Genomic DNA, 12,555 nt, shown 5'->3' with positions numbered 1-12,555 from the left:
GCCACCAGAACCTTGCCACATAAAAGCACAACGCAGATACCCGTTTTTACTGTCATTCTACCTCACTTGGGGAGTATTGCCTTGGTATGCTAAACCAGTGAAGACTTTGTTACTGACTCAGAGTGCTAGGCCCTAATTTCATTATGTTTCATAGGAGTTCTTTTATGAAATAATTCAGCATTCTCCAGATGCCTTGTCAGGTCTATGAAAATACTGATAATAGGAGAGAAATACCTGAGGCAGAATTCTCACGAGAAATAGATCCAATTCCATGAAGTACCAAAATCCACACGGTCCAAAACACTGTATTCCAAAGTTTCAGTCAACCCATTTCTGTGAATAAAAGAAGCCACACCAGAGCCTGATACGTCAACATTCCAAAGAGACTGTGCTGATTTCCAGGGAGGTGCATTTCCGAATACCATCCCGCATTGGTTTCACGTCACTTATGGTAACTCATTTATGGCTTGGCTAGTCCAGGTTAACTAGCTCTGTACCAGTGCAATGTAGCAGCTGGTGACTTTGGAAAAAAACCCTCTGCTGTCTAAATTCTGTGAAGTGATTGGCATGCACAACTAAGTATCATAGCAAGATAAATCTTGAGCCGATTCCTGTGGAAGCCAGTAGCAAGAAAGGCGTCTGGTTTTATGGTAAAATAAGTAGGTATTTTGGAGAGTAGAAGAATAGGGGTATTTAGGAGGAGGAGAGACTTACTCACAAATCAATAACAAGAAAATGGTGCCAGCAATATGAATGGAAGCATCTATTTAGACTGTGCTCATGGGCTGTAACAGAGCAAGTTTCTTTGCTTTGTGTACAGGCCTTTTGTTCACATGGAAGATAATGATTCCATTAATTTCTTCTGGAACCAGTAACCTTCTTAAAACTTTTAACCTTTCATCTGTATGGGATTTACATTCCCTCATAGCTGACCACTATTTTCAAACAAAAACAATAACAAAAAGAATCAAAAGGCACAACTGAAGCGAAAACAAGAAAAAACAAACTTAGTACTTTTTTTTTTGTCACTACAATGTAGTATATTTCTTAATGAAGTGAAATTTGGGCAAAACCACCACTTTGCAAAAATGCAGCCCACACATAGATGAGTCCTTATGCGTTTAAAGGATTCAGGAATTTTTATTGCTCTCAGACAGGTCTCTGGACAACCAAATCAGTGCACAGCAACAAACAGTTAACAGTCTTTTTAAACTTACACAGAATTAAAGCTAAGGCTTCTATATCTGACCTGTTTCTTCTCTCCTTGAAACACACATGCAATACCTTTCCACAAAAGCATTTTAAAATTACCCATCTCTTTTTGGTAAAGAAACAAATAAAAACTTCAGGATGTGACCCCTAATCAGGAGAAAGGGGCTGTTCTTAGAGTACCCTCTGCATTCAGAGATATTTTATCATGAAGAAAACTATCCTTGCCTGTCTCTGAGCAGTAATTAACATTTTGGACCCACTTCACCGTTCTAATGGCAGTACATAGTATCAGATTCATTCACTGTGACATTTTCAAAGCAGTCAGTGAAATTCTTTCTCATGACATGTTGAACTTGTTGTGAGAAATCTCCAGCTTTATAGATAATTACTTGTTTTTTAGACATGCTATATTCATCAATGCAACCACAGCAGCAAGAGTTCACTTGATAAAGGTACAGTCCTGATCATATGCATATCTAGAGTAAAAGAAGTCCTTAGTTAGAAAAGACCCAACCTGTGGCTATTTGCTCAGAATGGAGTAGCCCAAGTCCTAGGGGTCTGCCACTGGTGACACATTGCCATCTGCTGGCCATCTGCTGGCCGTGGACAGACAGAGCTTGGGGCTAGGAACGAATGGTAGCGTCCGTGGTGCTGCAGATCTGTAATCCCAACACAGTTAAGAAGCTCTGACTGATTCGAGTTCCTTTTTTCTCTCACACTTGGTGCAGAATTCCCTCAGGGTACATACGGGTATGGATGCCGGCAGATTTGTGACTGTCTGAACAACTCAACGTGTGACCACATCCCGGGAACATGTTACTGCAGCCCAGGCTGGAAGGGGGCCAGATGTGATCAAGGTAAAGCCTCCATGCAATCAAATTCTCTTAATTGTTTGATAGGAAATTTGGATTAGCCTATTACATTCCATCTCTGTATCACTCACTAAATTAGTCTGATAAAGCTCGTAGGTTTAAATAGTCCATCCTGTTAAGTGATGTATATTCTGTGGATTTTGTAAGTATTCCATGCCTCAGTAAGAGTTCACTGGAGCAAAGCAATCAGTGTAGTTGTGTGAAATACAGAGTCCTTCCTAGAATGTTCTGAGTTGGCAGGGACCCAGAAGGATCATAGGGTCCAACTCCTGGCTCCACACAGGACCAGCCAAGTCAGAGCATGGGACCGAGCGCATCGTCCAGCTGCTTCTTGAACTCAGTCAAGCTGGGTGCTGTGACCACTTCCCTGGGGAGTCTGGAACAGGACAGGACAGCCTTTACAGCGCTGTCCTCTCCAAAAAGGCAGAATTGCTGATGGAGCGAGTGCTTGACCTGCTTTGTGCTTTTGCTTAGAAAATGTTGTTACTTTCTCAAGTCCATGAAAACACCTTTTTCTAGGAAGAACATGAATGTTTCTCCTTAAGGCCAGGAATGTCTTCACATCGGTTTCAAACATCATTCAACAATATGCCTGCAGTGACCTACACCCCTGCTCTGAGGGCCATCAATGCAGCTTACACCATTCCAGGTAAATGACATTTAGAAGGTGGGGGTTTTTCTCCATCTCTTCACTTTGCGCTTTCTTAGCTGAGCTCTGAAGGGTTCTCACATGCCCCTAACAGTGCCCATTTCACCTTTTGGGATGAGCAAGGGTTGCTGTGAGCAGGAGCATACGTGGTTTTGAAAAGGATGTCTACAATTCTGCCATGGGAGGCTTCCTGGAAGGAGAGGCAGGGGAGGGCTTCCACCGGTGGGAAGAGGCAGCCTGAGACACTGCTGTCAGTTGCCTTTCACGGGGGAGAGAGACCACCCTGGTAGCCGTGCCGGTGAACTGGCACAGGGGACCAGTGGGGTGTGATGGCAGATGTACGTGCTTACCTTTCAGCTGTCAGAGACAGTTCAGCCCAGTTCAGAGGAAGCATGGACTTTTCTATTCCTCTGTGGCTACTTAAAAACAGGATTGGAAACGGGCAAAATACAGTTTCTACTGAGAATTTAGTTCCGTGCCAACAGCTGGACTGCACAAGGCGGCTCCTGTAGCTGTGGCCAGTCAGGATTTCACAGGAGCTGTGGCAAGATCTCCTGGAGAGGCAGGGAGCAGAGAGGCTCGAGTCTGAAACAAGTGAAGGCAAAGAGCAAACCCGGGAGTGACTCAACGGGTACGTGAAACTTCAGGCACTGCTGTCTTCTGCCCACAGCTGTTAAGGCAGGCAGCAGGTGAAGAAGGTGGCAGAAAGAGTTTTCAGAGCCAAGAAAGAGCTGTCAGCAAAGGTGGGAGTGCTCTTGAGGCACTAGAGAGTGTTGCTATGAACTTGGTGGTTAAAATTCTCTGTAATTGGGACAGTGACTGCAGAGGCAAAAGAGAGCAAGGAACCTCAGGAGAGAAGTAAGTTAGCAAGTAACATGCTCTTGCTTCAAGTGACCTGTCAGTTCCTGCTCTGTGTCCCTAAATCTGTCAAATGAATGGCAATTTCCTAGGTAGATATTTTCCAGAAACTCTCCATTAGGTTTTGGAATGAGTGCAGAGCTGTAAAAAACATCTCCTCAGAAAGAAATGCCATGTTATTGATAGTTGTTGATTTTCTTTTCTTTTCAGAAGCCATCCCTCACAGTACCAGTGGAAATTCCAACAGTCACTATTTCTCTAACCCCAGTTATCATACTCTGACTCAGTGCGCTACCCCACCTCATGTCAACAACATGGACAGACTGACCCTGGCAAAGGTAGAGCATCAAAATCTCAGTGCTCCTCTGTCAATTAGCTTCTAGTTTATTTCATTTGGTTCCATCATGTTTCAGGTTTGGTTTCTTTTTGTGGTGGGTTGACCCTGGCTGGAGGCCAGGTGCCCAGCAAAGCCGCTCTATAACTCCCCTCCACAGCTGGACAGGGGAGAGAAGATATAACCAAAAGCTTATGAGTTGAGATAAGAGCAGGGAGAGATCATTCTGCAGATAACATCATGGGCAAAACAGCCGCGACGCGGAATAAAATGCATCTAATTTCTTACCTAATCAAAAGAGACTGGGATAATCAAGTATAAAACCAAATGTTCAAACACCTCCCCTCACCTCTCCCTTCTTCCTGGCCTCAACTTCATTCACAAATTCTCTGCCACCTGCCCCCGAGCGGCTCAGAAGGGGGCAGAATGGGGATTGTGGCCAGTTAATCACACGTTGTCTTTGCTGCTCCTTCCTGTTCGGGCAGAGGACTCCTCACATGCTTCCCCTGCTCCAGTGTGGGGTCTTTCCCACATCAGACAATCCTCCATGAACTTCTCCAACATGAATCCTTACCATGGGGGCTACAGCTCTTCACCAACTGCCCCGGCGTGGCTTCCGTGGGGCTCAGACCTCCAGGAGAAGACTGCTCCAGCCTGCTTCCCCACAGAGCCACAGGCTGCCCCAGGGAAACCTGCTATGGCATGGCCTCCTCTGTCCACGGGCTGCAGGTCCTGCCAGGAGCTTGCTCTAATGCAGGTTTCCCATGGGGTCACTGCCTCCTTCAGGTGTGTCCACCCGCTCCAGCATGGAGCTGCAGCTGGGATCTCTACTCGGCATCATCTTTCTCCTGGGCTGCAGCAGGACTGCCTGCTTCACCCTGGTCATCTCCATGGGCTGCTCGGGAATCTCCCCTCTGGTGCCTGGAGCGCTTCCTCCCCCTCCTTCTTCCCTGGCCTTGGTGTCTGCAGAGTTTCTTCATCTTCTCACTCCCTTCTCTGGCAGCAAGAAGTGTCTATCTGTGGGGTTTTTTCCTTCTGAAACATCCTATCACAGAGGTGCTGCCACCATCGCTGATGGGCTCATCGCTGGCCAGCGGTGGGTCCATCCTTGAGCCGTTGGGTATTTACTCTGTTGGATGTAGGGGAAGCTTCTAGGAGCTTCTTGCAGAAGCCACTCCTGGCCCCCCACCACTACCAAAACCTGGCCACGCAAACCCAAACCACTTTGCCTGATTAGCACCTGGAAATCCTATAACTTCCCATCAGTTTCAGTTTCTGTTATCTGTCTTCCTTTGAATTAGGCCAAAACCAATCAGCTGTTTGTGAACCTTAAAAACGTGGAACCTGGAAAACGAGGAACTGTCATGGACTACGCGGGAACATTGCCTGCAGACTGGAAACATGGTGGCTACCTCAACGAGCTTGGTAAGAAGGAAGAAGGAGGAGGAGGAGAGGGTGAATGGGATTCACTGTGTTTGGGATAGAGAGGGAAGCAGGGAATTTTTCCTGGTTCTCCGCTCAGGGTAATGCCAAGGTGGTCTGGCTGTGCATGAGGTTCAGGGTTATGGGTTCGACCTTTCTTCAAGGAGACAAAAAAGTGACTCCTTGTGAGGAGCGGTGAATCCACCTGATGCCCAGTGCAGACATGATATGCAAAAATCTCATCATATTGTCATACAACTATTTTCATACTAATTACTTTCATAAATCAATGGGTGTTGTAAATAAGGATCTGCTTTGGCAAAATTACTTTGATTAAATAGGTGTGGGGTTGGGTGAATCCTTTTTTTAAATCCCCACCACACAGAATCAAGGCTTTTTGAAGTAGTTTCTCATCATCTGGGCTGCTGCAGATGTAAATTGTAGCAGCATCTTCCCAGCTAAGCCTCCTGTCTGCTGAAACACAGCACATTGTCCCTCAAAAGAAAATTCCTGAGAAGGGGTGAGAATTTCTGTATCCTGTTGTCGCTTCATCCTTTCCCAATCTCAAGCATCCCAAAAAGGCTGGATCACACTCCTCATGTCTCTGCCCAGTGAAAGCCTTAGAAGGGACTCTGAGTGCCATTATTCTTTAGATGATTTAATTACCTTCATTTCTAGTCCTTCTCACTGTCAGGTTCTGGGGATCAGGTGCAGCATCAGAAGCAGTCTGCAGCAGGATTTTTCCCTGCCCATCCCCAGCCTTGGTCTAACAACAGCTCCGGCTGAGACGCGGGGTTTTTAAGAAAACAGTTTAACGCTCAGAGTTCAGCTTTACATTTTCTTAGAGCAGATGTACCAGCACTTGGGACTTCTGAGAGATCCCGGCTGTGGCTACCCCACTGCATGGGGAGATTCTGGAAGACTGGAGGAATGCTGATGTTATGCCTGGTTTCTAGAAGGTGCAATGGGATTGCTTGGGTAGCTCTAGGCTTGTGACCTGGGTGTCAGGCTTGGCAAAAACAGCAGGACAGCTGACATGAGACCTAGTAAATAAAGATGGAGTAGGAATAAATTTAGTTGGTTTAGGTCTTCTCAAATAACCTAATTTTGTTCTTGGAAACTGTGTATTTTGTTTAGAGAGAGACTGTCTAGAGAAAGTTCCTTTAGACTGCTGTAATGCTTGTAACAGAGTACCATGATGCAATCTTGGTTGCAGTGACCATGAAATGTTGGAGTTCTAGATCCTCAGGGAAGTAAGGAGGGTGCACAGCAAGCTCACTACCCTGGACTGCAGGAGAACATACTTCGGCCTCTTCAGGGACCTGCTCAGTAGAGTACCATGGAACGAAGCCCTGGAAGGACCAGGGGCCCAAGACAGCTGGTTAGTATTCAAGGACTGCCTCCTTCAAGCTCTGGAGAGATGCAGCCCAACAAATGCACCAGGAGACCTGCCTGGATGAACAAGGAGCTCCTGGGCAAACTCAGACAGAGAAAGGAAGCCTACAGAGGGTAGAAGCATGGGCAGGTAGTCTAGGGGGAATAACGAGAAACTGTTCCAACAGCCAGGGACCAGGTTAAGAAAGCTAAAGTGCTGACAGAACTAAATCTGCCCTGAGACATCAAGGGCAACATCAAAAGCTTCTATAGCTCCATCAGTGACAAAATGAGGGTGAGAGGAAAAATTGGGCTTGTCTCCAGAAGGAAACAGGAGATGCAGTTACCCAGGATCTGGAGAAGGCTGAGGTACTTCATGACTTTTTGCCTCAGTCTTTTCTGGCAAGTGCTCAAGCCACAGTGCCCAAGGCACAGAAAGTGAAAGCACGTGAAGTGCAGTGTCCAGCTCTGAGCTCCCCAGTAAAAGACACTGAGCTGCTGAAGTGAGGCCAGGGGAGGGCTACAAAGGTCACCGCAGGGCTGGAGCACCTCTCCTACAAAGACAGGCTGAGAGAGTTGTGCTTGTTCCACCTGGGGAAGAGAAGGCTCTGGGGAGATTCTGTAGCAGCCTTTCACTACCTAACCAGGAGGGGGCTACCAGAAATCTGGAGAGGGGCTGTTTACAAGGGCATATAGTGAAAGGACAAAATGTAATGGCCTTAACCTGAAAGAGGTTAGATTTAGATCAGGTGTTAGGATGGAATTTTTCTCTGTTGGGGTGGTGAGGCCCCGTCACAGGCTGCCCAGAGAAGCGGTGGCTGCCCCCTCCCTGGCATTGTTCAGGGCCAGGCTGGATGGGGCTTTGGGCAACCTGGTCTAGTGGAGGGTGTCTCTGCCCACGGCAGGGCGCTGGAACTAGATGTGCTTTGAGGTCCCTTCCAACCCCAACCACTCTGGGATTATCTGTATTGAATGCCAGCTACTATTCTAACCAGAATTGACAGTTCTCAGACTGCAACAGGAATTTGCTGATGACAAGACCAAGGGCCATAAACAAGAATAGCAGTAGAAGTGGATTCATTAAGGACTGTCTAACCATTTGGAAGTGCTATGACTGGTTTCTATTTAAATATTTGATGGGGAGCGAGTTGTTAGAACTCAACACCCTGTTTAGCATTGATGTCCATACTACTAGCATGCTTGAGAGAAACACGTGTTTTTCTTGTTACAGATCTAGCGAAGAACTCCGAATATAATTTAAGTAATTGCTCGTTAAGTAGTTCTGAGAACCCCTACGCTACTATAAAAGACCCACCAGCTCTTGTCCCCAGAAGTTCAGAATGCGGCTATGTGGAAATGAAGTCCCCGGCACGCGGGGACTCCCCGTATGCTGAGATCGCTGGCTCTGCTTCAGCCAATAGGAACGTTTATGAAGTTGGTAAGTGCAAAATGTACTTCTCGATGTTGAAGGTTAAGAACAAAGAGCACAGGACTTTTTCCTTTGAGCCAGGTTAATCAAAACACATTAAAAAATCAGTTAAAAAAGCGATACGTTCAGGTTCTGTTTTCTGCTCCACCCATCTCACAACGTCTTTTCCAGGGAAGTGGTAGAGATCACAAGGACAGAGCTTTAAATACCTTCAGCTCTGATCTCTAACCTAGAGAGAGCGCTCAATTTCCCTGGTTTGAAGGCCTGTCTTTAAACAACAGCGTAAGCTAAGCATTTGATCGCACTCTATTTTAGGCTGTTGTGGTGGTTGCACCTTGACTGGAGGCCGGGTTCCTAGCAAAGACACTCTTCTCACTCCCCTTTTCAGCTGGGGGAGAAAATACCTCTTGAGAGGCTTAGGAGTGGAGATAAGGACAGGGAGAGATCATTCCGCAATCAGCGTCACAGGCAGAACAGACTCAACAGGGAATTGAAAAAACCCATCTTACCACACTCACATGCACAGAAACCAGGGTAGAATAATGAGAAGTGCAACCAAATCCTAAAAGGCCTGTCCCTGCCTCTCCCTTCTTCAAAGACTCAACTTTATTCATTATTTCTCTCCCTTCCTCCTTGCTGAGGTGTCACAGGGGGGTGGCGGAATGGGGGTTTCCATCAGTTCCTCATAAGTAATCTTCCTTCTTAGCGGGAAAGGGGGGGGTGGGCATTCCTTACACTCTTCCCCTGCTCCAGCATGGGGTCCTCCACAAACTTCTTCAACATCAGTCTTTTCCCACGGGGCTCCATCTCTTCACCAGCTGTCCCAGTGTGGGTCACTGCTATGGAGTACAGTCATAAAATCATAGAATGTCTCTGAGTCTCTCAGGCCCACACTGCTCCATCCTGGTCCCCCACAGAGTCACAAGTCCCCCCAGAAAACATGCTGTGGCCTGGGGCCTGTCTCTGCATAGGCTGCAGGTCCTGCCAGGAGCTTGCTCCAACACAGGTCACTACATCTTCAACGTGTGTCTCCCCACTCCAGCCTGGGGGCCTCTCCACGGGCTGCAGGAAGCATCTCTGCTCCCCATCATCTTCAGTGGGTGGCAAGGGGACAACCTGTTCCCCATGCTCTTCACAGGCTGCAGGGGAATCTCTCCTGTGGTGCCCGGAGCGCCTCCTCCTCCCCTTCTTCACTGACCTTGGTGTCTGCAAAGTTTCTTCCATTTTCTCACTCCCTCCTCTGGTGGCAAAAGCTTCCACTGGTGGGTTTTTTCCTCTTAAATATGTGACCACAGAGGGGCTGTGACCGGTGCTGATGGGCTCGGCCTTGGTCAGCGGCGGATCGGTCCTTGAGCTGGTTTGGCCATGCAGACCCACAGCAGCAGTTAAGTACTGAACACAGCTGGAGTAAGTTTATGGGAGGGATAGAAAGAATCTTTCCTCTTCTTGACATGAAAACCAGCATCTTCCCTCCCAGAGGCTGTATTTCACTGACAGGGGCCCTATCGAGTTCCTGCGCTACTGTGGCTGGTGTAGTTCCAGAAAACTTGGGGGTCTGGTAGAATCCTCCTTATCCCAATGCTCTCTAGGCTGGAATAAAGTCTATGTCTTCTGTCATAGGATACCATTTGCCTTTTCTGTCCCCAGTTAGACATTCCTCCAAAACCCACCAGTTCTCCCCACATTTCTAAGGATTTTTATAAAAACTAATTAAAAATTCGTTATGAAACTAATTAAAATCCCCAAATTAGTTTGGTGGGTGGGTTTTTTAATTTTGTGTTTATTGTTGGGGGGGTTTGTTTGGTTGGTTTTGTTTATGCACAGACAAAGCACACTTGCTTCTGTCAGGAAATGTACTTGTGGCAGGGCCCTGCTGCAAACCCACAGGTGTAACTTAGTGTAAAGCCAAAGCACCATAATATCCCTCTTTGTTCCCACACCTGCCTTGTGACAAGGAATACTGAAGCAGAGAAGAGAGGATCTTTTGTAATGCAAACTGAAGTGTAACCCCGCGTTTGTTTCTGTTTGCTGCTTCTAGTGTTGAATGCATCTTCTCTCTTTTATCACAGAACCTACGTTGAGTGTTGTCCAGGGAGCACTCAGCAGCACCGGACGTTTCAGCCAGGATCCGTATGATCTGCCAAAAAACAGCCACATTCCATGTCATTATGACTTGCTACCAGTTCGAGACAGCCCCACATCCTCACCGAAAGAGGTCGGCAGTGAATGACCCCAAAAGCTGATGTGTAGCACAGTGGGACTCTCCCGGGGCAAAGTGGCAGGACTGTGCTCCTTCCTCTAGTTTCCTTTCCATCAGATTTGGTTCCAAATCTGTCCAGCAGACAGCTGCTGTACCTGAAACAGAATCTCAATGTGAGGTTTGTATTGTGTCTACAAGTGACAGATGGACAAATGCCACACTCTGGGGATCCTGGTTGTTCTTTTTTCATGGCAGTTAATTTTATAGACGCAGGTATGCAGCACATTTATACTGTAATATACTGGCTTAAAAATACTAGCTTGCAGATCAGTTTTTATAACATCCCATTTCAGACACTTTAAATATAGACTTCGTGTCCTCCCAGGACAGTGCAGTTTACCAAATACCACTTTGTACAGGTGATTTGATTCACTAGTTCTGTAGAAGAAAAGGCGCTTGGCCAAATTTTACCTTCCATTCTGATCTCAAGACATGATCTGATGGTGATAAGGAAGCTTGGGGAATCCATGACCAGGTTTTTCTTGTCCATTACTGGTGGTGGGCATACCTTGCTTGCATAGTTTGGGAGTTAAAAGCATTGCGTACCTCAGTATGCTACGATGGATGCCTCGAGAAACTCCTGGTATTCCAGACCCAGCACCAGCCTTCAACAAGTCTTTTGCTGCCATTCAGCTCCATACGTTGCAGTTCTGACCACTACTTCTGCCACTACACAACTAATGCTCCATCACATATCAGTAATTACTTCAGAAAAGGTGTGTGCTACATCAGTTTATTTTTGTCACCAGGGACTGATTATGTAAGGAGTGGACAAAGGTGATGACTGCTGTAAATCTTAACTGCGAGGAAAGGTTTACATTTTATAAACAGGTAGTAATAATGTCTGTAATAGAGGATAAAAATTGTCAAGTATTCTGTGGTTTTTTTTTTTCTTAGAAATAACTGAGCAATCTCTGTGCATACTTGCTAAAAAGGCACCTTTTCTTTTTTATAGCTGACGTAGAGAAACACGTGCTTAAGCTGGTCTTTTGCATCGCTGATAATGTGACACATGTACCCCCCATTCTTTATTAACTCCTGTCTCCATTTCTATGCTGTGTGTCTGTGTTCTAGCCATCTAGTTGTAATTGCAAAAATATTCTACCGTGTGTGCGTTTCTTTGGCATTTTGGCCAACTGGCCTTTATTTTGTCCGGCTGAAGGAACCTCTGGGCAGAGGGAGAGGATTGAAGGCAGAATTCGTGTCGTCCCCATGTCTGTCAGAGGTGGTTACCTAATACATAACACTTTAACCTACTTCATTGGGAAAAAACATCAAGGTGGTGTTGTCAAGGCTAGTAACGAGGAAGCAGAAGGAAAGTCCAAACCAGTCCCTCCTTAAAGTTTAGCTCATTCTGTTGGCTCTGCATGGAGAGCACCTTTCCAACAGGCTCCTTTCTCTCCCTCCAGAACAGCCTGTTGGGAACTGTGAAATCTGCCAAGGTAGCGATGCATTGGAGCAGAATTGTTCCCCAAACATCTCAGCTGGAAATAAAATGGTTGATCCAGACCGGACATTCTGTGTCAGTGCCAAGTTACCTCTAGAACCCTGCATCAGGTGTGGCAGGACTGTTTCTAGCTGCTGCTGCTGGTGATGGTGCCGGAAAACATGCTTGTAACAGAGCCCCAGCAGGCTCCTCCACCCTCTTCTGGCAGTAGCTCTCCAGCTTCTTGGGAGCAGCGTGTCCCAACATTTGCTCTGTGCCCAGGTAAAAGGGGTAGGCAGTTGCATCGTATGGCATACAGCGGGAAGCACGAGTCCTCCCTGAATTTATTTCAGCGAAGGATCGCTGGTAGACACTCTGAACAGATTACCTGCAGGGCTCACATAGTTTTGTCAAATGACAGCCACAGGACAAAAGCCCGTGGGACTGGCGTTGGCAATCCCACTGTCCCCTCTGTGCCCCAGGAGGCTTCCACTGAAGGACACTCATCTGTCAATTTGAGAGACCACCCCCCCAACTTAATCTTCATGCTTGTCATCTAGCCCTTTCTGTAGATCCCAGTATGCTCTTTAGAGAATTTAAATCCAAACAGAGATACTATATTGTGGTGGGAATTTAACGAGTAAGCTGACGAGTAATTTCAGCAAGTACTGTCTACTAAGAGAAAGGCCTTCACCAGGGACAGGGACGGCAAGAGAAGC

General features: G+C 46.7%; 2 protein-coding genes across 2 annotated transcripts in view; both read left to right on the top strand.

Moving 5' to 3' along the window:
• LOC311203704 (uncharacterized protein) overlaps positions 1 to 12,555 on the top strand; it is a gene marked incomplete at its 5' end in the record, with an annotated part of 70,246 nt that overhangs the window by 13,905 nt on the left and 43,786 nt on the right.
• On the top strand, positions 2,673 to 10,453 carry LOC311203996 (multiple epidermal growth factor-like domains protein 10; the record flags this gene model as incomplete). The annotated part of the gene is made up of 5 exons (XM_084278835.1): positions 2,673 to 2,733; positions 3,802 to 3,929; positions 5,227 to 5,350; positions 7,917 to 8,159; positions 10,220 to 10,453. The coding sequence occupies 5 exons, from the start codon at positions 2,673 to 2,675 to the stop codon at positions 10,378 to 10,380; spliced, it is 717 nt and encodes a 238-aa protein (XP_084134961.1). The 3' UTR covers positions 10,381 to 10,453.

Source organism: Gallinula chloropus (assembly GCF_964237585.1).
Source record: "Gallinula chloropus genome assembly, chromosome: Z".
NCBI lineage: Eukaryota > Metazoa > Chordata > Aves > Gruiformes > Rallidae > Gallinula > Gallinula chloropus.
The sequence above is the reverse complement of the archived record's forward strand: the minus strand, read 5'-3'. Positions and strand labels throughout refer to the sequence as shown.